Source organism: Eutrigla gurnardus, assembly GCF_963514095.1.
Source record: "Eutrigla gurnardus genome assembly, chromosome: 3".
In the NCBI taxonomy this organism is placed as follows: Eukaryota; Metazoa; Chordata; class Actinopteri; order Perciformes; family Triglidae; genus Eutrigla; species Eutrigla gurnardus.
The window spans coordinates 154,969-181,198 of record NC_139917.1 but is presented as its reverse complement, the minus strand read 5'-3'; the positions used below and the strand labels follow the sequence as shown (position 1 = coordinate 181,198).

General features: G+C 43.1%; 2 protein-coding genes across 2 annotated transcripts; one reads left to right on the top strand and one right to left on the bottom strand.

Annotated features, from left to right (window-relative positions):
- Positions 1-1,431: 1,431 nt before the first annotated feature.
- On the bottom strand, positions 1,432-9,748 carry pmm2 (phosphomannomutase 2). Its single transcript, XM_084002162.1, has 8 exons — positions 9,469-9,748; positions 8,067-8,178; positions 7,327-7,403; positions 7,072-7,163; positions 6,850-6,949; positions 5,749-5,824; positions 5,478-5,593; positions 1,432-2,097 (listed from the first exon to the last, which is right to left on the bottom strand). Exons 1-8 carry the CDS (start codon positions 9,541-9,543, stop codon positions 1,993-1,995), a joined length of 753 nt encoding a protein of 250 aa, XP_083858288.1. The 5' UTR covers positions 9,544-9,748; the 3' UTR covers positions 1,432-1,992.
- A 1,815-nt stretch (positions 9,749-11,563) lies between these two features.
- Positions 11,564-14,241, top strand: hmgb2a (high mobility group box 2a). The gene is made up of 5 exons (XM_084005875.1): positions 11,564-11,679; positions 12,504-12,668; positions 13,023-13,177; positions 13,333-13,507; positions 13,626-14,241. The coding sequence occupies exons 2-5, from the start codon at positions 12,522-12,524 to the stop codon at positions 13,788-13,790; spliced, it is 642 nt and encodes a 213-aa protein (XP_083862001.1). The 5' UTR covers positions 11,564-11,679; positions 12,504-12,521; the 3' UTR covers positions 13,791-14,241.
- The last annotated feature ends 11,989 nt before the right edge of the window (positions 14,242-26,230 follow it).

Sequence of the window (26,230 nt, the reverse complement as noted above, 5' to 3'; positions counted from 1 at the left end):
GGGAGGAGTTTGTTAAAATACAAAGCTTACAATTGAAAAATGGCTGATTTACTGTAGCGCCCCCGAGTGGTCCATTTTAATAAAACTTTCAGAATATGTTCCAGGGACATATGTCAACATATACTGCAAGTTTCGTGATGATTGGGTTAAATATTGTGGAGTTATGTGTATTGATTTCTAGAGCCCCGCCCCTCTAATGTTCATTGGCTTTTAACTTCTGAACGCAACAATGTCCTTTATAGGGATTGATCAGCTCGGTCTACTGATGATACACAGCAATTTTGGTGAGAATCGGATTTACGGTTTAGGAGGAATTAGCAAAAAAGTGTTTTTCACAAAATTCAAAATGGCGGAAAATTTCGGTAGGCGGACTTTAGTACTCCAAGAGGCTTTTTTTGTAGAGCACACTTGCCTGCACATGTGAGGCGAATTTTGTGTCAATTAGAGTTACGGTGTGCTGGGGCTGGCATAAGACGCGTTACGTGGCGCTAGAGAGCCACCTTTTTGTGGCCAACTATGAAACCTTTAAAATATCAAATTTTTCGCCAGTCCCAATATGCACGTCAATTTTGGTAAGCTAATTATATTGCTAAGGCCCCAAAAAAGGCAGTTACTTTGCATAATAATAATAATAATAAACGAAGCAATTACAATAGGGCTTCGCTGCCCGACGTTGTCGGCGCTCGGGCCCTAAAAAAAAAAATTCTAGCCATCATGCATCGCTTCAACCCACAATACATCACGTTAGGTAGCGCGCTGCAGGCGGCTACATCAAGTTGAATCCCCCTTATGTTGCTCTCGCAAGGAATTGTGGGTCGGCGTGATCTCCTTTCCTTTCGTATAGGAAGGTCCGTTGTATCCTAAAGGAGCTCTGAAAGGAAGCATTGGAGCTCCTTTCCTTTGAACCTTCCTAAGTAAAATAGACTATTCCACCGCAGCCATACATTTTTCTTCTTCTTCTCATATCTCATTCTTCCTGCTGAGCTACCATAATAACTAACAATTGCCATTTTCTTTTGTACTAGTTGATTGACCACTGAAAATCGTCTGATGGTTCCAGTTTGTTGGGATTGAAAGAAGCAGTAACACTAAACATGGCTGAACATAAAAAATAAAACCATAACTCCATTGAGGAAGGCAACAGAGCCCTGACAACAGCATTTGGTCTGGGAAAAGAAAAGCAGCATTCAGGTCTGTGTAACAGTGACATTTGACCAGCTTGGCTTTCCTTGAAACTTCCAAGACAAAAATCACATTTTAATTTAAATAAAGGGCCCTCTGTGTTTGTGTCACTGAGGCACGATGGGTTCAGTGGGAGTCGGGCTTTAGTTCAAACTGGTGTGAAGAAATGAATGAATGGAAACATTCAGTTGATGAATTGTTTTGGCACGTTTCCCATGAGGGAAGTTGATAACACAAGACAGAATCTCCTAAAATTAAACACCACATTTTATTACATCACATTTAAAATCATTGATGCTAAGCCCCGCCCCTTATGGTGTTTCCCATGGGACCTTATTTTATATACATATATATGGTAGTCAACAAAAGACAAGACGTTTTTGATCCAGTGTGAATCGTACCATGAATAACACGTATTTACGTGTAATAGAAGTCGTAGAACTGTTAGAGGAGAAAACTATGAACAGCTGCTACGATGTGTTTAGTACTAGGATGTAATGTTACACGAGGCTTTCTTGGTGCACAGAATTACCTTTAAATGGTGTTCATTCATGGTGTAATTCAAACAGGATCACAAACATATTTGCCTTTCTGTGGGGCCTCCCATTCAAAAGAACTAAAAGTAGCCAGAAATCCCTCCTTCCATTAGTCCGTGAGACATCCCTTCTGACGCTACCAGGGCTCCAAGACACAGTCTGCATTCAATCAATTAGTTTTGTAATCATCAGGACTCAAGACACGATCTTGACGGAGAATAAGACCTGTAAATAGAAGCCGTCTTGACATCCAGTAACAGTCGCTGCTTCTCCCTCATGAGAAGAAAAGCTGCTCACAAAGTTGCTGTGTTTCCTCTGGAGAGGAGACTTCATAGCCGGTGGTCCGGGGGTCGCAGTAGATCTCATAGTCGTTCCCCCCCTATCACACAGAAAACAGCTTTTATTTAGATGTTTGAAGAAAAGAAGATGTCACTTTTCAGTCCAACTGTACATGAACTTAGATATAGCGTAACACAACTGCTATTATTCCAGTTAGTGCAACATTTTCATGTGTTTGCTGTCATGTGTTCACAACAAACTGACTGCAGGGTCATTTGTTCTTGTTGCCGTCACTCGTGCTACATGTGGAGGAGTCTTACCTCCACGTAGACATGAACAAGGTTCCATCAATCATGGCAAATCAACCACTAGTGCTGTTTGTACATGTTCCTTTCCACTACACAGCACTTATTCTAAAAGACAATGTATCACTTATAAAGCTGATGACTGAGTATTTGCTGATAAGATATCTAGCATATAAAAGGTTATTTTTACAATGAGGAATCAGATCTGTTTTAACTGAAGATTCTCTGTTCTAGCTCTGTTAGCGAGACGTTACCTTCACTTTACCTGTCTGTCCTCTGCTCTCTGCTCTCTGCGTGTGTGTGTGTGTGTGTGGAGGGACATATCTCTATTGCCATCTGTATCCAAGGTTTTCATGAAATGCATGCTTTCAAGAATACTGCCATGGCTAGTTGACACTGGAATTCTGTCCAACAAACAAAAAGCCTACATTGACCGACAAGGCATGAATGAGCATGTTTTTTGCCTAAAGACTGCTATAGACGATTTCAAACATGAATCTACTAAGCTATACGTTGTCTTTCTCGACTTCAGAGATGCCTTTGGCACTTTGCCCCACAGAGTCATGATTGATGCATTGGAAGAGATACAGCTCCCTAAAATCTATGTGGATATTATAAAAGACGTTTATAGTGACTCCTTCCTACAAGTAATCTGTGGAAAAGACCTCACCAGACCAATACCACTCGAAGTAGGAATCAAAACTGGCTGTCCATGGAGTGCCGTAAATTTCATTATTGCATTAAACACATGGCTAAAATGGCTCTGTGCACATGCCCCGCCCCAAGTCCTGCCTCCTAACCCAGTCCAGGGCTATGCCGACGATGTGGTCATCGCATCCCGAGTTGAAGATGTGATTAAAAACATGCACTGCAAGTGAAGCACAGCAAATGTGCAGTTTTTTATGAGAGGAGAAGTGGTGGCAATCGCTGGTATAAATCAAAAGCCGACCAGCCCCCGTCATTTGACATCCTAGGCCAGCCAATCAGAGTGTACGCCAGACATGCGACCTATAACTACCTGGGCCACAAATTTAACATCGCTGGAGAATGGAATCAGCAAGTGATTGACATGGCACATCAGTTTATGACCAGACTGGATCTCATCGACGCAGCACCTCTTCATGTAACTTTTAAATTGCAGGCAATACGAGACATAGCCTTTTCTAAAATTCAAAATCTCTTTGCTAATATATATATATTGCATATTCCACAAAAAGTGTTGCAGGAAATGGACAATAAAACCGTAAGCACGGTTAGGAAATGGCTGTGTCTTAATACACATTCCACCAGATGTTTTATCTTCCAGAAAAAACAGGACGGGGCTCGGAGTTCCAAACTGCATGTGGGAGTACACAGCCGCAAGACAGTCTCACCTCACCAACATGCTGAATTGCGACGACACCAGCGTGAGGCAAATGGCCAGAGCATCGTTAATGCTGGATTTTTAAAAAACGGAAAGTGCTACATGCACGCAGTGGAGAAGAAAACTTCCTGGGCTTTAAAAAAAAGCCTAATGGAAAGTTGGATGGACGAGCAGAGGGGTTCGGCGTGTCATCAGACTGGCCAGACCTGAACGACCTATGCTGCAGGACAGGCACTGAACTTAAGTAGACTTCCCATCTCCAACCTGTAGAGGTCACCGATGCAGTCATAAAGGATCCATCTGTCGTTGTGGAAGCCAGGCTGCACCATAACAGCATTGTCTACCTGCCCAGCCTAGAACATCCAGGCAGACACTCGTGTCTATTCAGAGAGCACAAAATATGGAGTACTGGTCCAAACTAAAACTTCAGGGAAAGTTGGCAAAGCTGCCCTGTGCGGATCACTCTGTGTCACACACCATCTACAACAATGCCAACATCAGTGAGGAGATTCTTATCTTCTGTATTAACGCACACGTCTGCAGGTTCTCCCCACAAAATATAACTTATCACTGTGGTTCCCGTCCACCCATTCACCCCTCTGTATGCTACACGACTCCCCTCAACACCTGGAGTCAGTAGCTCACATCATGAACAGTTGCCCATCATTTAAAGGACTCTACATTGCCAGACACAATAGACTTGTGGACCTCATTGCTGCTCAGATTCCCTGTGTGGCAGGTGAAACACTTTCCTGTAGAAAATGAATGGTTTAACTCACCTGCAACACTTTTTTAGGAATGCCAAACACACCTGATATTATTATCATATCTCACAATTCCAGAAATGTTAGGCTATTTGAGGTATCATGTGCATTTGATCTGTTTATGGAAGACTCTTACTATTCTAAGACTGTAAGGTATCAATCATTGATATCCACCATTGAGAATCTGGGCTACAAATGCCAGCTTATCGTGCTGGTGTTTGGTAGCCTAGGGCATGTATAGGCTGGCGATCCGTGGACTACGCATTGGGGGGCTTTCTAGAACAACAGCCAAACAGCTAGTAAAGTACTGCTCAATTTCTTCTATCGTAGGAAGCATGTTTATCTGGAAACGGAGATGTTTCTTGTGGGTACAAGAAACATCTCCGTAAATTGATCAAATGCACATGATACCTCAAATAGCCTAACATTTCTGGAATTGTGAGATATGATAATAATATCAGGTGTGTTTGGCATTCCTAAAAAAGTGTTGAAACAGTATAACAATCTGCTGATCTGTTTTATCCTGTTGGATCATTCAAAATATTTGATTCTTACTGAAACCTGACTTGTAATGTGGAATCAAATAAAGTATATAAAATGTGTGTGTGTGTGCATTTATGTATGTATGAGTGCGTTAGGTTAGATGCGGAGATTAATGATTGTGTGAACAGCAAGCAGGGCTGCATGAATATAAGGAAACACTCTCCATACTTGACTCTGTCTTGTTTTCTCATGTAAGGGAGAGCACAAATATTGTTTGGATCACAAGTTGGACCGACATAATTCGATCGCTGCCCGATATGAGACCCTCCACAAAACTAAAAGAGGACTTTTCAAAAACGCTCTTGAGTTAATCCATCTGCAAATGCCAGCTCAGGAAAGGTAGACAGTCAATAGTAAGAGAGAGGGGTGTTTTCAAGTCTAGCCGGGTGTTAACATGGTTTGAGTAACCGTGCTATGAATGAAATGAACAACTTTGAAAGAGTGCTGTGCGATCTGCAGCCATCAGCCAAGTCTTGTGTGCTTCAGCGGGCGTTAGCATACTTACAGGTTTAGTCTTGTCTCCAAAGAAGTGAATGGTTGAGTAGTTGTCCTTCTCAACAAACCTCAGACAGAATCTCTTATCCCAGCCATCAGGAAACACGTCGAAGCTGATCTGCCCCCCTGCAGAAACACAAAGCCGAGAGGCAGGAGGGATCATGTGGACCGTTTACATATCACACCACCCGAGGTTGGAACAGCATCAGAGTTTCCTCCAGATTTACGCCAACTCATTGCAAATGCACACTTCATAGTTCTCGTGAAAGCAGCTGACTCACCGATTGAAAAGGACAATCCTTTTCCTTTGAACTCTTCCTTTAATACAGATACAAACTTCTCTCTGATCTTCTCTTTCTGAAAGGAGCATAAAAAAGAAGGAAAATCACAGCCCTGCATATGATGTCATTATCAGTTGTTTATTCAAAGTGATTTCTGGATTTCAGTTAAAGAGGAACAGACGGTTTCAGAAACGTACACGCTTATCTTACAATCACAGCAGACATGAAAGTGCCGGGAGCAAAGTAACACAAGGCGTTTGAATTATTATCGCCCAGCACATTTTTAATTTGCTCTCAATTCTGTTGTTGAGTTGCAGATGAAGGAATAAAGCTGAAATATTTTCATACATTAGAATACATCTAAGCAACACATTGATTGAAGGGAACAAACAAATGTAATGAGTCAGACCCATCGTACTCTAGATGGCTAGTGACAGTGTTAAGGTGTGGTCACACCAAGCGTAAGGCTAATTATTCATTAATGCAGTCAATGCAGACATGCGAATAAATGCAAATGACTCCCCCCCTTTTGCGTGAGCGCTCTCACAGCCAGACTGAGAAACCCTGGTTGGCCGCTGAGCGGCATTACATGTACATTTGCATTTTAAGTTTTCAAGTACATTTACATTTAGGGCATTTAGCAGACACTTTTGTCCAAAGCGACTTACAATAAGTACATTTGTCAAAAGAAAGAAAGAAAGAAACCACAACATATCATTGGCGATAAAGTAAGAGCTAAAAATAGAAACAAGTGTTAGATCCTCGTCTGAGTAAAGTAGTAGCTGTTCAGCAAACATACCTTAAGAATAACAGTGCTATGATCAAAGTGCTATAGGTAAGAACATGGAAGTGCATTTTTTTTCATCACAGTTGTTAGTTAGTTAACCCAGATAACCTAAAGATAATCTGGACATGTTGAACTCTTCTTTGTACAGGCCTCAGGTTAGTTTCCCAGCATAAGTTGCCATAGTAACTGAGCTTTAACTAAGTTGAATTTGCTTAATCGAACCGAATCAACTGAAAATGAGTTGGACAAACCAAAACCCTTTTACAGAACACCCTGTCATTTGCATGAAGTGTGTGTGTGTGTGTGTGTGCTACCTGATCGAGCTCGTAGAACTCTTTCCTCTCTTCCTGTGAACAGCTCCGTCCAATAGGAGAGATGTTCAGCATGCCGTTACGGAATTCAATGAACGTCCCTCTGAAACAAAAACAGTCTGCAGAACACCAAACCAGGAGATTCCCAGCACCCTTCCATGCTGAGCACATCAGAGCTGTTGATGATGATATATTGATGAGATGATGACTGTGATGTGTCTGTACCTCTTCTTAGGCAGTTTGATCTGAGCCATGTAATTGAGACAGAAGTTGATGAAATCTTGGAGTAGCTCTTCTCCCATATGGGCCTGGATGGACTGACAAAAGCAAGTAGATAATGTAAACCTCACACGAGGTAATGCCATCACATTCAGGGTATCTCCAAACCAAGACTAGGACAGCAAATCATCCCAATGTGTCAAACGAAGCCTGGCAAACTAAAGTTAAAGCATTGCATTGGTCACATTACATGAGTCTTACCTGGACTGAGAGTAACTGTCCATTCTTATAGGCCACGAGACCGTTCTCAGCAAACACGTAGTCCACTTTCTGGATCACTACACACAGACACACACACACACAGACACACACAGACACAGACACAGACACACACAGACACACACACACACAGACACAGACACAGACACAGACACAGACACACACAGACACAGACACAGACACACACAGACACACAGACACACACACACACACACACACACACACACACACACACACACACACACACACACACACACACACACACACACACACACACACACACACACACACACACACACACACACACTTTGGTTGTGCATGAGAGTCCATACAGCTGTGAGTTAGTTCTAGTGTGTATAGGTAAAGGGGTGGTGGGAGTTGGGGGGATTTAAAAAAAACAAATAAGGCATCTCCCCTATAATTTGATGAGCTTTGTACAACATGTTATAGGACCTGTCTAATTCTTGCCATTAGCAGAATTTTTCCATTTTCAAGTACATTCTGTAACATAAACAAACAAACTATCTCACAATATCTGAATAAAGCAATTTTGGTAAACATGCTAGAGGTTTATGTAAACTATGTTGTCAATAGACAATGCTATTTAGTAACACTGGTATGGTCCTTTAAAAACCAGATACATCTAAATAAAACACAGTTTCAAAGTACCTGAGGGAAGGCTATATAATTGATGTACTATTAGTGGTACAGTTGTGTCTCACCATCATTTCCCAGCTGCTCTTTGATCTTGATGAGGTCCGACCCTCCGACTACTCCCACTCGGACCCGAGTCCTCAGCTTCTCCAGGAAGTCTGCCATGCACCGAGTCACAGGCTGAAAACAAACAGTGGATAAAACATAATACTTTACTGTGTAGCACTCAAAGTTAGAACAGTCTGCACTTTCAGCAGGACTAGTAGTACCAGACAATTTTTTCAGGATTTCACTGGCCATTCTGCAGATTAAAATGCCTGATTTAATAGTAGTTTTGATTTCTTTGTTTTTTTAATCGCGACGAATGTTACAACTTGTTCCAGTGAGAATAAAGAGACAGAGAGACACGTGTCCGAACAGCAAGCACAATGTAAACAAACGGAGCCTATCAGCTGGTAATCCAGATCAGACTGCAGACGCAACCATGAACAGATGGATGAGTAGGACTTGACGTCTTCTGACAGAACGTTTTATGTTGTGACATTTACTGGGAATGACTTACAAGGGCTGACATGTAGAGACAGACAGGTCCCCATCCTGCATGTCTTTGGACTGTGGGAGGCACCCGGAGAACCCGGAGAGAACCCGCGTACATGGGGAGAACAACTACCATACACATTTTTCCCTAAATAAGGGCTGCGTTTCAAAAACAGGTTGAGTCGCCCTCGCTCACTTGCCCTCAGCCCTTGCTATGACGTCACACGGAGGCCACTTGGAGGGCGGAGGGAAAGTGGGCGGAGGGGTTGTGGGGTGAAAGAGGTAAATGGAACACACCTGCCCTCGTTCACTAACAGCCCAGACGATCATGGATCAACCACACGTTGTTGGAGTAGCGCTATACTGCCTATTCCAAATTACCAAATTAGTATTCTGCGCTTGATGGCAATACGTCGGCTTATATACTTACACTTGTAAAAGGTGGGCTCTGCCATAACTCTGCAACAGACAGTCTAATTGCACAATTTAAGTGGTCTTTAAGGTCTTCCTTGGTGGTGAATAGACAGCAGACAATGGTGTTTGAGGTTCATTATCGCCACCGCATGGACATATTTTTCGTGCACCATTGCAATGCATTGTGGGTGATATACAGCTCTAGAGTGACCATCGTTGTTGACTCGATCACTCAGCCCTCAAGGGTCGATCTCACCGGAGTTCACTTCAGCTGTTCAGAGAAATGGAACAGCCCTGATGATGGCGGATTCCCCCGAGGGCAAGTGCTTTGGGCAAGTGAGCGAGGGCGACTCAAACTGTTATTGAAACGCAGCTCCGGAAGGGGCGTGGCGTAACCTCGCTTAAAAAAACTACAACAACAACGTGGAGCCGGATGTTGCGCCGACACAACGAAGCCTGCTGTCAGGTGTTTGTATGACTGAAGTAAAGTCTAACATGAGGCTCACAGACACACGTTACCTGTCTCGCCGCCGTGAGCGTGCCGTCCACATCGAAGAGGCAGAGCGTGTTCGAGTCCGGAGCGGTTTCACTCATCTTCCTGTCGTCTGCGTGCTGCTGTATCACTGTCTCTCTGTGGTGGACACTGTCTCTCTGTGTTCCCTCTGGTGTAAAGGGACCAGTCAGTGTGTGTCCACAGTCTCTCACGTCTCAGCTTTCTGCGGTTACAGACGCCTGTCAGCCAGCTGCTGCACTGCTGTGAAACCCTGCTAACATTCTTCTTCGTCTTCTCTGCAGTGACGTCATGGCGGTCAGCAAACAGCGTTATGACGCATTACCGCCACCAACTGGTGTTGTATGAATCAGGATTGTCATTATTCACTTATTCTTATAATAAAGAAAAATGCAATCGTACACAGACATTTACAATAATAATGTTATTCTCTCTGTGAAATGAGTTCTCTTGAGATTTGGAAACTAAAATAAATGACCCACCCAATATAAGCTCCCTTCTTTCACCATCATATTTCAGACAGTAAAGTATCATATGTTCATGAGTTTCTTCCAGGCAGCAACCTCCGGTTGAAGCCAAGGCTGAAGTGGAACAGATTAACCTGCAATCTAAGAGAGAAGAAAACATGCAGGTCAAGACCCTGACAATATTTTAGGTAATTTTCCCCGGACCTATGACCACGATCGAGATACCACTTTAACAGTTGCATTCTATACAAAGACAAGCTACAGATCAGAAATTGAGCAATGAGCACTGTTCGACAATTACATTGAATCTATTCATCAAACGTGTCAACATGTTGGAGATATTTTAGAGGTATTTTGAAAACATGTGAGACCTGCTTTACAAAGACAACTTAACAAAGACAGTTTTGTACTGGTAACCCTGGTAAAAGAAACCCTTTTTGATGACTTAAAAACCTCCCTGCATCACTAATGAGCTGGTACATTGTAATCCACTCATTAAGGCATTACAAATCTGGCTTGGTTTATGATGTCTACCAAAGTTATCACTATGATTAATAATGAGTTAAGAATACAAATTATCAAATTAACCAGGATCCATTCATTTCATTTAATGCAAAAGACGTCCAACAAAGGAAAAATAAATATTGTCACACTTATTTTGACATTTTTGACATTTTATTTTGACACGGCGACGTGGTTGGGATGGATTCATCTCTGCGTGGCTGTGCCTGCTGCCATGGACTACTACTGTTGATACTATTGCTTCTGTTAATGCCACCACTACTGTTAATGCTACTACTACTATACTACCAATACCAAATGCAGTTGGAACCCAAGGGCCTGGGCTGCACGAGATTTCTGCCTAAAAGCCTATTAAGGCAGTTTTTTCTTGCCACTGTCGCTGTAACGCTTGCCCCTGGGTGATGTTGGGACTTTGAAATTGTGTTGACTCTTGAAATTTTTAGCATATTCTAGTCCTGCTCAATGTGTTAAGTGTCCTGAGATGACTTCTGTTGTGATTTGACACTATAAATAAAATTGAATTTTTAAATATATGCAGCACTTAAAGAAAAGTAAGTGGAACAATAAGATAAGAAAACCTTTATAAGTCCCATGAAGGGGACATTTACAAAATTACAGCAGCAAAGAGGATAGTGCAACAATATTAGGCAAGACACATCAAATATAAACTAACTAAACAATCAAATCATGGACAGACTGAGTGATTGAATTCACATTATCACACATATTTTGCATATGAAAGCTGAATTCTAAAGTCTTATTTTTATTTTCTAGCCAGATTATAAAAGCAAATGAGCTGTATTGTTTTGGACTTGTTTGAGTCGTCTCCTTGTACAGCTGAGCCTTTACAGGACTGTAAAGGCTCCTGTTGCTGTCAGTCTCGCCCAGAAAACAAACGTTCAAACCCCCATTACCACACATGGACAGCCAAACTTAATTTGACTAGAGCAGACAAAGGACTTTTCGCGCCGTATGTTTAAAAGCCCAGTTCAACCAATCAGCCTACAAACGACACATACAAACGTGCTCGCACGTAGCGTAACCAATCACAGCGTTGTGTCTTTCTCATGCTCGACGTTCAAATGTAAATGTTTAAATCCAGCCAATCCGCGGATGGCAGGGAGGAGCTATGGAAGTGCTTCTAGTCAAGTTAGTTCGGCCCTGCAGACAGTGACAAAACAGTCCAGCTTTTGTCCTCATTCAGTCGACGCACAATTTGTCTGGTAACAGGTAAGGCTCCAGCGTTTTTACAACTTTATCGAGCTACTTTTCATTGAAAGACTCAGTTGTTAGTATGTGAATTTGGTGTAATGTGTCTGGCGCATTTATACAAATTAAAGCTTTCTGACTTATTAAGTCTTTCGTATGTTACATTTAAGGTTAATATTACGATACATATTAAGGTTTGCTCTAAATATCTCCAACTTTAATAATTGTCTTGTGGTTTATATGCGTATTACAAAAGCTGAAGTTTCCGGCCTTTGTCGATATTGGGGCAGGCGGTGTGCCTCTGTGAGCGCAGCATGCCGTTCAAACGCCATTTGGATTTGCTAGCTTAGCCTGCTAAAAGATGGTAGCTCCCGCATTTGAGTTTGACTTAACCACTAGGTCGCAATTCCCTCCTGTGGTTAGTTGTACTGCTGTTACGGGCGGAATAACGGCCCGTTAAGTTAGTGGAAGTGACGGTTAGATGACTTATCGTACGCTTGAGGCACAGCTAAGTTTAGGCGGGAAGATACAAAATGGAGTCTCGTCTTTTTGTCCCTGAGAAGCAGAAATCCGATTAGAGCCGTAAAACACCCTTGGGCGTCAGCTTGCTGTGTTGCAACAGCAATCTTAAATTGTGAAACGATGACGCGCCTTAAAGCATTTCCTTAATGAACTTACGTATACGTGTTTTTAAGTTAAATAGTTGTGTGGCTCAGTTAAAAGCTAGAGTAACGTCAGGTCTAATGTTATAACTTGGATTAGCGTCACACTGCCTGTCCATTGTTTTTCAACTAAGTTGGTTCGTTATGTTCCGTGAAGTTTTATTTTCTGCCTGTATTTTCTAGTCTAGATCAATTGCAGCCATGACAAAGGACCCAAATAGACCAAGAGGAAAGACCTCCTCGTATGCTTTCTTTGTTGCGACATGCCGTGAAGAGCACAAAAAGAAACACCCAGGGACCAGTGTAGGCTTCGCAGAGTTCTCCAAGAAATGCTCCGAGAGATGGAAGGTAAGGTCATACGCTTAAGAGGTTTAAAAATGTATTTGTGGGGGACCATCTTTACCATCCAAGTTAAATTATTAGTCGGATATGGAGATTATTTTGTCTGAAGGGCTGAGTTCATATCTCCATTTTACCCACTCTCACATAGCCTCTTGTGATGTGTAATCATAGGTAACTTAATAGCAAAGCACTGCCCATGTTAATAATCCTACATAAGGTTGTTGCGTCATACAAATTCCCAATAAAATACAACTTCTGATGCCTATGCAGTTGGGGAGACTTCTGGAGGTGTAAAATAATTTAACTGTTAAATTGGAATTCCCATTATGTGTTCATCTTTCTTTTGCTTCTGTTTTGTAGACCATGTCTGCCAAGGAGAAGGTAAAGTTTGAGGATTTGGCTAAGAACGACAAGGTCCGATATGACCGTGAGATGAAAACGTACGTCCCCCCTAAAGGCACTCTGGGCAAGGGCGGCAAGAAGAAAAAGGACCCTAATGCACCAAAAAGGCCACCGTAAGTGTAACCCCCCCTCCCCCAGCAAATGGCTGGAAAACAAAATGTTACCGAGATGTTTACAAAAGAACATAGAAAAATAGTTTAGTTTTTAGCTATTGTCATGTGCAGAAATGCAGTCTGGAGCATGGTATTTATTGCCCCCTTCTCTCCAGGTCTGCTTTCTTCGTGTTCTGCTCTGACCACCGTCCCAGAATCAAGGAGGAGAATCCTGGTATCTCCATCGGTGACATCGCCAAGAAGCTTGGAGAGTTGTGGTCCACACAGACTTCTAAAGACAAGGTTCCCTATGAGGCCAGGGCTGGCAAACTGAAGGAGAAATATGAGAAGGTATCCTTTCACTTCCTAATTCTTTTTCAGTTTTTCTCATAGCGAGTTGCATCATAGTCTGACACTTGTGAAGTAATTTAATTAACAGACTAACCGGTGTAAATGTTCTTCTGTTTAGGACGTTGCTGCCTACAAAGCCAAAAGTGGTTTGGGGAAAAGTGATTCTGGTAAGAAGGGTGGCCCAGGCAGGCCCGCTGCCAAGAAACCACAACCAGTTGACGATGACGACGACGACGATGAGGATGACGATGATGATGATGATGATGATGAAGATGACGACTAAATGGTTAATATGTTAACAGGATGTGAGTTTTGCAATGCGTTGTTCAGCTCAGCTTTTGTGTGGGTGATTCAAACAGTATAGCCTGCTGTCCCTGTTGGTCTGCCTCTGTAGGACACCAGACCTGTATTCCTTTTCACGTTCAGGGATTTAGTTTTTATTTTGTAACTTAGTCCCCTAATTTTTTTTTAAACAGTTTTTCTGCTGAACTCGTTTGTTACATCCTAGAGCCTCATTGCTATCTGAACGGGCAGCTAGATAAGGATTTCCTGTGAATATACAATGGACTGAAACTTATGTACAAGCTGTGGACGGCAGCAAATCGGTAACGTTTTTTTAAAAAATGTATTGTTTCTGGAAGCACTGCTTGGTTTTCTCTTTAGTGGTGCTGTTTCTTCACTGTCATTTTACTACCAAGAGTTATCTGTAGTTTGATTAAAAATGTTTGAAGCCATTTTTAATGTAGAAGTTCTTTTTTTTTTTTTTTTTTGTAATAAAATTTTGTATATTAACTGTATGGACTCTCAATTCTTGAATAGTTTATCGTCTTGAGAGCATTAAATAGTGGTATTAAACGGATAATTAAACTAACTGCTATTAATCTTACTGTATCTCTTAGTGGGGCTTTTAGTTGACCAAAGCTGCACAAAAATCATTATTCAGATGCAGCAGAAATGTTGATTAGATTATGAGAGCAAGCTGGCAGCAACAGTTTAGGATTCAAATTAACTATTGACACCTACATTACAGCCCCTGAAGCCGCATAATCACTTGTCATATTATCATGTGGAAAAGTGATTATGTGGTTTCAGGGGCTGTAATGTATGTGTATTTTATGTAAACTGGTCCTTTCATCAAGGAATTCAATGACTTCCTTTTTTAGAATTTTATTAGCAGGCTCATGTGCTCACTGATCTAGATTTATTTCTTGTCTCGGTATTTAAACGGCAAATACCAAGAAAATACTTACTGTGGAGTTATTCAGGGAAACGATCAAGTTGAGAACTTGATGGTGAATGTTTTGCATGTGGTCATAAGGGCTCAGGGGACCGCTCCGGATGAGGGCAAAAGGGCTACGAAGTGCTGAAAAATTCAATGTCTTGGAATATGTTTTGAGTTGTCGTCATATTTTAGACACTGCCAATCAAAAACAATTCTCTACCCATCCCAAGGATTCTCAATGGGGTTCAGGTCTGGACTCTGAGGTGGTCGGTTCATATGTAAACATGTCTTCCTGAACTAGACTTTCATCCTGGAATCCTGGCATTGTCATCTAGGAATATGCCTGTGTCATCAGGGGGGATGGAAAAACCTGGTCCTTCAGTATATTCAGGTAGTCAGCTGACCTCACAATGTTGCTGAACCTCCAGCTGACCAACTGAAGGGACCCCAGATCCCCCACAGGCCTGTACGGTAGGAGATGAATTGAGGTGAATGATGGGAGCATCACTTCACCTCTCTTCTGGAACAGGGTCAATCTGGACTCATCAGATCACATGACCTTCCATTACTCCAGTCCAATCTTCATGCTCCCTAGCAAATTGATGCCTCACTGATAAGTGGTTTTCTTCAGGCTCCAGAGCTGTTAAATCCAATCTCTTGAGTTCTCTTCACATTGTGTGTGGAAATGTTACTTTCAATGTAGATTTTTTAGGATTTTATTTCACCAAACGTTAACATTTCCAATCATGATCATTCAAGATTTTTTTTTACCACTTTTCTTCCTTGAAGGTTCCAGGTTTTAATGTGTGGTTTAGATGGTGTGTGTTCTCTTCATGGGAGGATATAATTCCTGATAATTCCTGGAGGCCTTTTTTAAACCAGGCTATATTTTAACTTCTCTACCATGACGGCGAGCTAGTAGCTTTTTGAAGTCACTTGTGACGATATTCATGATTACCCTGATAATGGAAATCAACTTATTGTGAGTGTTTTTTATTGCGATATATCGTCCCGTCACTAGTGTCTGGGGGATTAGTGTTTGTTTGGTGATTACTCTTATTGGTCTTTGGCTGAAAACATACAAGCCAGTATTTATTCCTTTAGATAGTAGCCTATCCTGTTATCTTGGAGTCGGGTGGATTTAATGAAGTACATTTACTCAGCCAAGCTTTAACCAAGTACAACTTTGAGGTACTCTACCTGAGTATGTATGTGCTAGATTCTACTGCTGCTGCTACTCCATTAAGAGACAGCTATAGTCACTGGTTATTTGCCTATTTGAAGAAAAACACGATGAGCATCTAAAATATCCCCCATTGTTCAGTGAAAATGGATCTTTGTCTTATTAAACTAATTTTTATCCTGAATGGTTTATTTGATCATTAACAGTGACAAAATGCTGCGAATATAGTGTCTATATTGCAATGCAAATTGACTCAAGATTTCATTTTTGATGTTTTTTACAGGAGTAAAAGTATTGTGCCGGTAAAACTTTAGCCTAATATTTTGAATGCAGGGCTATTTAGGGCTACAGCTACAGTTTGTGTGTTCAAACACGGGTCCGCCACCTTAAGTGCCATTCCAAACCAGCTAGTGGGGAGAGGAAGTGGGTTATAAAACCCTCCAGCATTGAGCTTGCATCCATGCTGACCTACTGACCATGTGCAACACCTAAACTGTTGGTCATGGAAGACGATCGATACACACATTTACTCATAAACTGCTCCAACTAAGACGGATAAGATAAGATAGAACTTTATTAAAATGGAAGGAAATTCTAGTGCCAGGTGTTACCCAAATATACAATAACAAAGAATAAAAAAAAAAAACTATAAATTAAGTTATAAATATAACAAAATGTGAGAATAATCCACTTGTGAAATGATTTATTCCCTACACCTTAATAAAGGGGACTTTATTCGGCTGAGAGTGGGACTCCCACTCTGTGAGGGAGTGGGAGGGTTTGGCCCCCAGACAGTAGCCCAGTCCCCAGGGCGTTCCCGTTAAGTCAGGTCTGTCCCACGGACTCTTTGAGCCCTGTATGCCCACTTCCTGGAAAATCAGCATGATGTTGACTTTACCTGAGGGAATTACCCACAGTTCATAGCATTGCAACATGAATTCCAGGGTTACAGGGAAGACCGGAGGAATTAAAAAAAAGTGGATGTCGCATGCGTGGAATATACATTTACACAGAGACATTAACATTAAAGATTTAGGCCAAGTTTACACGTAGCAGGATATTTAGAGAAACGAATATCCCCCCCCCCCCCCCCCGTTTTCAAAAACAACATTGTGCACACAACATCGTTCAGCCTGCATAAATCCGCCGTCGTGCGGCATTGTAACTATGCCAAACCTGTGGGCGGCAGTGTAGGAGAAGGATAAAGCCATGCAAGCCAATCAGAATCCTCAGAATCAACAACAAATAACACGAGCGACTTCCTGTGAACCTAAAACCCCGTTTCTCCCAGTTGACACGACAACACATAACCGGCGTTATCAGAAATCTCCACAGTTTTCGGTTTAATGTGATAAAAACGGTGTTTTCATGTAAATGAGAGGCCAAACCGTGTGGAAATATCTGCGTTTTCCCTTCGTGTAAACCGCACCTTAATATGGAACATAAAACACCTGAAATCATAGGAATGTCATCATAGGCCACACACTGTACCCCTTTTCCACCGAGGCATTTTGAGGTCCGGTTCGGAGCCGGTGCCCAATCGCGAACCAGTTCTTCCTGTTTCCACAGACAAAGAGCCGGCTCTCGGCCAGGAAAACTGGTTCCCGAGCGGCCCCAACTCTTTGCTGGGCTGGAACTGGGCCCGGCTTACGTTAGAGGGGCTGGGGGCGGGGTTAACGCTCGAGGCAACGGGGGAAATACGCCACTGCGGAGTGCAGAGTTTTACTAACGTTACTGTGCCCGGTAAGTTTCACTTTTAAAATGTTTCACCTCGTTGCAAACTAACGACACATTTCTGTTTAGTTTACCATGCTAGTGATTACGTTCGTAATAGCAGCAACTAGTGGCTTTGCTTCCTCGGGTAATGTAAGCTGACCGGCTAGCTAGCCAGCTAGCGTGATATTGCTAACAACAACGTTAGCATGCCACTTTCTGACTGCCGTTGGCTCACTAAACGTTACCAACTACCAACGTAACATAACATCTGTGTTCACAGGGTCGTGGACACGTTTGTGATTAAACCGCTGTTCTCTGGTTTGTGTTTGTAGAGCTGTCGGACATCGGCGATATTGAATGGAGGTCCAACCTGCAGATGACTAAACATCAAACACTCGGATCTATTGATCACACACAGTTCTACACTTTAAAACATGTTGTGATTTTAGTATTTTGTGTATTTTATTGTTATTGTATTATTTGCCAAAATAAACACTTTTTCTGAAGAGACATGTCTGCTATGCTTGAAATTAGCGCTGCGGTTGAACCAACTGCGAACCAGCACGGCACCGGCCCGGCTCTTGAACTAGGTTCGCGTTGGTGGAAAAGGGGTACTAGGATTTGTGCTTAGCGAGGTAACTTAAGCGTTAGCTCTGGGTTTTCCGTCTACGACGCTGGTTCACTTCTTACCGGGGTAGATCGCCATGGTAACTTACGCTGTGGAGCTAACCTGCTCCGGAGCAGGTTATGTTCATGATAAGAGATCAACGTGGAGCAACACACCGCCGACTGACCAATCACCTCTCTTGGTGCACGGATATATAAAAAAGAAGAAGCTCGGTGGATTGTGAGAGGGTCGCGTAGGAGAACTATAGAGTGTACAGAGACCGGCAAAACCCTTTTGTCTGTCCCTGACGATGTTTTATATGAGAGATACAGATTCTCATCGGAGGGAAATACTTTTCTTTGTCAGCGTACAGCCTACTTACCACTTTGAATTATGTTTTTATATTTATTTGATTTGCTCCCAAGTCCGTTTTACACCGCCGGGATTGCAGCTGAAAGAATGAGGCTGATATTGTCATAAACCACGTTATAAGAATACATCCAAGCAACACAATCATTTTAAAGTGTTAGGTTTGGCCTTTTATTGCGGAAGGACATCATAAGAGTTAAAGGGACGAGAGAGAGCAACGATATGATTTAAATGACGGCCGAAGTGCGGATTCGAACCGACGCCGCTATAAGGAGCCTCGTGACATGGGGCGGTAACGCTACCACTAAGCTATCAGCAAAGTTAGCGCTATGACTTAATCAATCAGATGTAGTAGTGTCCTTATGATGGGGTAGTCATATTATACTACTAATACTATTAATACGACTTCCGCATTCACACAGTCGGCGAGTTTTTGATCCATGTATGTGATTGGTCAAATGCTGCAAACGCCGCCTCTTTCATGTGCACGCGCTCATAGCTGGACAGGTAAACCCTGGGTTGAGTTAACGAGTTGATAACCAGCTTGTGTGACCGCTTATCTCCGATTGCCTTTGTTAGGGTTACTTAGGGCTGGATCTCTGAAAGATACCCTGGGTATCAGTGTTGCCAGGTGAGAAATGTAGGATTATCGTACCAGAGACATAAAATTATCGTATTTTGAGGGAAATTATCGTACACCCGTCATAACCAAAATAACAAGTCTATTGATGCGCTGTAGTCACTCTAGTGTTGAATAGCGTCTAACATGTTCACTAATTTTCAGTGCTTCTTCTTCCAGGCTGGCTCTGCTTCTTCTTAATTTTTTTATTTATTTTTTTCCTCACTCATGGGGCGGGCGCAGCGGACTATTCAGCCAATCATGGCCGTTGTTCTGAGGCAAACGCATACACGTCACTCGTAGCTCACATTTAGAAAAGCAAACGGATGCCTTCAGATTCACAAAAAAACTCCGACAGACAGTTGGGACAGGCTGATTACAACCAATTACAACAACACATTCACGGAAGGTCTTTTTTGGGATTATTGATCGTACATCGTACAGAGGGCAAAATTATCGTACAAATACGATAATTATCGTACACCTGGCAACACTGCTGGGTATGTTGAACTCGCTTCGTAGTACAGGCCCCAGAGGGGTATTCCATCAAACTCGCTAAGCGCAAAGCCGGGCTAATTTCGATAAGCCTCGCTACCTTTAGCGAGAGTTGCGTTCCATCAACGTGACTTGAGGGACTCTCCGCTAAGTAACCATGGGAATTTATCCGACCAAACTAGCCTGCTCCGGGGCAGGCTAAACATCAGGCTTACTTTAGCGGGGGTTTCAGAGAAGTCCGTCTGTCGGAAACAACTGTACCAGCAGAAGGTTCCGCCAAGTCTAGTCCTCGTGATTTCATCACGTGAAAGACCAAAAATTACATATATGAAGTACAAACTATATTTGCATCAAGTGTCTAAGAATACATGCTTGCAATTAAAAAATATGAATAAATCGTTTATTTCCTGAACAACAAATAATTTTTTTTTGATTGCATAATTGTCTTTAGATCAGAGAATTAGACCAACATTTTACTTTAACTATGATAAATATGTCATACAATTTCCCCAGAGCCCAAATATAACTTGCAAAAACATGATAGATATAATAGCATGGTATAGATCCCAATGACAAAGGCATTGCTGCTTGCAATTTTCAGCCACATAAATTCCTTTCAGGTGAGTTCATTAATAGGTTCATTGAATGTATTCATTAAATTGTTGCGATAAATGAGTTGGTCAATGTAGATGCATTTACTAGGCCTATCTAAAAAAGAGAGAGAGAGAGAGAGAGAGAGAGAGAGAGAGAGAGAGAGAGAGAGAGAGAGAGAGAGAGAGTGAGAGAGAGTGTGAGAGAGTGAGTTCCGGCCAAAGAAAGAAAAAGAAACGACAATGGACGGGAATTGAACCGTGGGCGGCTGCATGTACAGCCGGCACGTTACCTCTACACTATCCTCACATTAGAGAAAATGTAGTCAGTGTTATATTAGAACATGTTACTCTTAACGGTACTTCCGTATTAAATCGCTCGGCAATTCTTGCCCAAGCAGCCTCGCGATTTTTATTTATCACTACAGTATTCCCTTTATTGGTTATGATGGGTTTGTACTCCTCGTACAGTTCCATCAATAATTTTTGCTCTGGTCTTTTCTGCCATTTTCTCGATGATTCGACATTCACGGTTCTGGTCTGGCTTCATATCCCATGAACGGCGTAACACAAGACAACGTTAGCCTGGCTTGAATAAGCCTCAACAAGGCGCGGCTGAAATGCGTTAATGGAATGGGTTTAGCCGCAAGTGGAAGTTGGCGTTAGTTTTAACCAGGCTTAACCAGGTAAGCGCCGCTTTAATTAGCGAGTTTGGTGGAATACCCCTCTGGTTTATTATTATTATTATTATTATTATTATTATTATTATTATTATTATTATTATTATTATTATTATTATTATTATTATCCATTTAATTATTATTATCCATCCGTCCATCCATCGTCTACAGCTGACAGCTTGGATGGCTGGAGCTAATCCCAGCTGTCATTGGGGAGAACATGCAAACTCCACACAGAAGGAAACCAAACCCGACCTGGGAATCGAATCCGGGACCCTCTTGCTGTGAGGCGACAGTGGAACATAAAACACCTGAAATCATAGGAACCCACTACACCACCGTGCAGCTCAAGCTTACAGCACCAGGCGGTGTTGCATCCGACAAAGTACCGACAAGGCCTGACCCTTGTTTGAGTTGAATTTGAATGGCAGGAAAAGCTCAATTTGAAGTGTATTTTGTGAACTACTATGTGTTACAACACAACAACTTCAAGTATACTTAGTAAACTTAAGTACATGGCTGTGTAATATACATGCTTGAGTGATGAAAGTAGAGTTTCCAATATTATATTACTTCAATATATCACCTTAATATATTTCCACATTGTACATTGTTAGTATATCTTGCCATTTCAGCACAAGTTAAATTTAAATGGACTTCATTTATAGTGCTTTTCTAGTCTTCCATCCACACACTGGATCTGACTCACACAATCATGCACAGCAAATGACCAATTTGGGGTTCAGTGTCTTGAGGACACTTCAGCATGTAGAGAGTGAGGGCTTGAACCGTTATATATATATACCCTGATAACAAGTAGCTCAGACTAATCTGATCCTTCACAGTAGCAGGCTAATTCATTACTGTATTACATTTACATTTACATTTAGCAGACACTTTTCTCCAAAGCGACTTACAATAAGTACATTTGTCAAAAGAAGGAAACAAAGAAACGTATCATTGCCGATAAAGTAAGAGCTAAAAATAGAACTTAGAAAGTGTTAGGTCCTCATCTGAGTAACGTAGTACGTTAAGGCGACAGTGCTATGATCCGAGTGCTACATTTTTTTGGGGGGGGAGGGGTGTTAGTGGGTCATGCTATGTAGAGTCGAGGTGAAGTCTGAACAGGTGAGTCTTGAGCCTTTTTCGGAAGATGGCAAATTACTCTGCTGTCCTGACATTGGTCGGGAGTTCGTTCCACCACTGAGGCGCCAGAACAGAGAAGAGTCTGGACTTTGCTGAGCGACATTTGTTTGATTTCAGCGATGGTGGTACCAGCCGGCCAGCTGAAGTAGAGGAGCAAAGTGCTCGCTTTGGGGCATGAGGTTTGACCAGTGTTTGAAGGTAGATGGGTGCCGTTCCATTGATGGCCCTGAAGGCCAGTGCCATCGTCTTGAATTGGATGCGTGCTGCAACAGGGAGCCAGTGGAGGTCACGGAGGAGGGGGGTCACATGGGATAATTTGGGTAGATTGAAGATAAGGCGTGCTGCAGCGTTCTGGATACGCTGCAATGGTTTAATCGCAGAGGCCGGGAGTCCGGCCAGGAGAGAGTTGCAGTAGTCAAGGCGGGAGATGACCAGTGCTTGGACCAGGAGTTGCGTTGCATCCTTTGTGAGGAAGGTCCGAATCCTGCGGATATTGTAGAGGGCAAATCTGCAGGATCGGGCCACAGCAATGATGTTGGGGGTGCAGGATAGTTGGTCATTGAGGATTACACCTAGGTTCCTCGCAGTTGACGACGGCAATACGGTGATGCCCTTGACAGTGACTGACAGGTCCATGCGAGGGATGAAGAGGAGTTCGGTTTTATTCAGGTTAAGCTTGAGATGATGTGCAGTTGTCCAGACAGAGATGTCAGCCAGACAGTCTGAGATGCGATTTGCAATGTGAGTGTCAGAGGTTGGGGGAAAAGAGAGGAACAGCTGGGTGTCATCTGCGTAGCAATGGTAGGAGAATCCATGCGATGTGATAACAGAACCTAGTGATCTGGTGTATAGTGAGAACAGAAGCGGTCCAAATACTGAGCCTTGAGGGACACCCGTGTCCAGAGAACAGGGTTTGGACATAGAGCCATTCCATGTGACCTGAAAGGTCCGATTTGTCAGGTATGATGTAAACCAGGTGTGAGCAGAGTCAGTTATGCCAAGTTCAGCCAGAGTGGAGAGGAGGATTTGGTGGTTGACTGTGTCGAATGCAGCTGATAGGTCGAGGAGAATGAGAACGGAGGAGTGGGATGAGGCTCTGGCGTCTCGCAGGGACTCAGTCACTGTGAGGAGGGCCATCTCAGTGGAGTGAGCAGTCCTGAATCCTGATTGATTAGGGTCAAGGAGGTTGTTCTGCAAGAGATAGGATGACAGTTGGTTGTAGGCGGCACGTTCCAAGGTTTTAGAGAGGAATGAAAGAAGAGATACAGGTCTGTAGCTTTGGATGTCAGTAGCGTCTAGGGTGGGTTTTTTAAGGAGAGGCTTCACGGTAGCTGTCTTAAAAGCCGCTGGAATGACACCTGAGGTGAGGGAGGAGTTGATCAGGGTGGTGAGGAATGGCAAGATGTCGTGTGAGATGTCCTGGAGAAGAGAGGAGGGAATCGGGTCAAGGGAGCAGGTGGTGGCACGGTTAGATGTAACAAGTGCGTGAACGTCTTCAGAGGTGAGGGGGCTAAAGCTGGTAAGACCATCAGAGTTGAGAGTTGGGGGAGATGTTTTCTGGGAGGGAATAGGCGTGAATGAGGAGCTGATGTCATTTACTTTCTTGGTAAAGTAAGTTGCAAAGTCATCGGCAGTAAGGGAGGAAGGGGGGGAGGGGTATGAGGGGTGAGGAGGGAGAAGAACATGGAGAAGAGTTTCCTGGGGTTGGAGGCAGAAGAGTTGATCTTGGCCAGTGTTGGGGTAGTAGCAGGAGCAGATTTGGTTATCAACAGCTAATTATTAATGTCAATATGATTATCGATATTAATAATTATATTTAATATATTATCATGATATAATCATGAATAAACGGGGCACCACCCTGGGATCAGGGAAAAGATAACCTAAAACTGTATTCAGTCTCAATATAAAGGTTTTATACTCACATGCCAAGGATCGTGATCATTGGCATAGAAGTACAAAACCAATCGAACAATTAAAAAGGTGTGAAATTCAAGCACTAGCCTTCACAACCTGCTGTTGTCCAGTGACATATACACAACAGGCACAAGAGACCGCTAGTTATAATATAACAAGACTTATTAAAATCAGTAATAATGATCACAATCAATAACACTGCAATTAACAAAGCCTTATTACCTAACTACCTAACACACAAAACTAAGCTAAAACAGAAGGAGAGACACACGTGGAGTGTGTGTGTGTGCGTGCGTGTGTGTGCGTGTGTGTACATTTACATTTACATTTAGGTCATTTAGCAGACGCTTTTGTCCAAAGCGACTTACAATAAGTACATTTGTCAAAAGAAGGAAACAAAGAAACCACGACGTATCATTGCCGATGCAGTAAGAGCTAAAAATAGAACAAGTGCTAGGTCCTCATCTGAGTAAAGTAGTACTTCAAGAGTAACAGTGCTACGATCCGAGTTTTTTTTTTTTTTTTTTTTTTTTTTTTTTTTTTTTTTTTTGCGGGGGGTGGGGGGGGTCGAGGGAGGGTGTTAGTGGGTCATGCTATGTAGAGTCGAGGTGAAGTCTGAACAGGTGAGTCTTGAGCCTTTTTCGGAAGATGGCAAATGACTCTGCTGTCCTGACATTGGTCGGGAGTTCGTTCCACCACTGAGGCGCCAGAACAGAGAAGAGTCTGGACTTTGCTGAGCGACATTTGTTTGATTTCAGCGATGGTGGTACCAGCCGGCCAGCTGAAGTAGAGGAGCGGAGTGCTCGCTTCGGGGCATGAGGTTTGACCAGTGTTTGAAGGTAGGCAGGTGCCGTTCCATTGATGGCCCTGAAGGCCAGTGTCATCGTCTTGAATTGGATGCGTGCTGCAACAGGGAGCCAGTGGAGGTCACGGAGGAGGGGGGTCACGTGGGAGAATTTGGGTAGATTGAAGATAAGGCGTGCTGCAGCGTTCTGGATACGCTGCAATGGTTTAATCGCATAGGCCGGGAGTCCGGCCAGGAGAGAGTTGCAGTAGTCAAGGCGGGAGATGACCAGTGCTTGGACCAAGAGCTGCGTTGCATCCTTTGTGAGGAAGGTCCGAATCCTGCGGATATTGTAGAGGGCAAATCTGCAGGATCGGGCCACAGCAGTGATGTTGGGGGTGCAGGATAGTTGGTCATCGAGGATTACACCCAGGTTCCTCGCAGTTGAGGAAGGAAATACTGTGATGCCCTCAACAGTGACCGACAGGTCCATGTGAGGGCAGTCTTTCCCTGGGATGAAGAGGAGTTCGGTTTTATTCAGGTTAAGCTTGAGGTGATGTGCAGTTGTCCAGACAGAGATGTCAGCCAGACAGTCCGAGATGCGAGTTGCAATGTGAGCGTCAGAGGACGGGGGAAAAGAGAGGAACAGCTGGGTGTCATCAGCGTAGCAATGGTAGGAGAATCCATGCGATGTGATAACAGAACCTAGTGATCTGGTGTATAGTGAGAACAGAAGCGGTCCTAATACTGAGCCTTGAGGGACACCCGTGTCCAGAGAGCAGGGTTTGGACATAGAGCCATTCCATGTGACCTGAAAGGTGCGGTTTGTCAGGTATGATGTAAACCAGGTGAGAGCAGAGTCGGTTATGCCAAGTTCAGCCAGAGTGGAGAGGAGAATTTGGTGGTTGACTGTGTCGAATGCAGCAGATAGGTCAAGGAGAATGAGAACGGAGGAGTTGGATGATGTTTTGGCGTCTCGCAGGGACTCGGTCACAGTGAGGAGGGCCGTCTCAGTGGAGTGGGCAGTCCTGAATCCTGATTGGTTAGGGTCTAGGAGGTTCTTCCGCAAGAGATAGGATGACAGTTGGTTGTAGGCAGCACGTTCCAAGGTTTTAGAGAGGAATGAAAGAAGAGATACAGGTCTGTAGCTTTGGATGTCAGTAGCGTCAAGGGTGGGTTTTTTCAGGAGAGGCTTCACGATAGCGGTCTTAAAATCCGCTGGAATGACACCTGAGGTGAGGGAGGAGTTGATCAGGGTGGTGAGGAATGGCAAGATGTCGTGTGAGATGTCCTGGAGAAGAGAGGAGGGAATCGGGTCAAGGGAGCAGGTGGTGGCACGGTTAGATGTAACAAGTGCGTGAACGTCTTCAGAGGTGAGGGGGCTAAAGCTGGTAA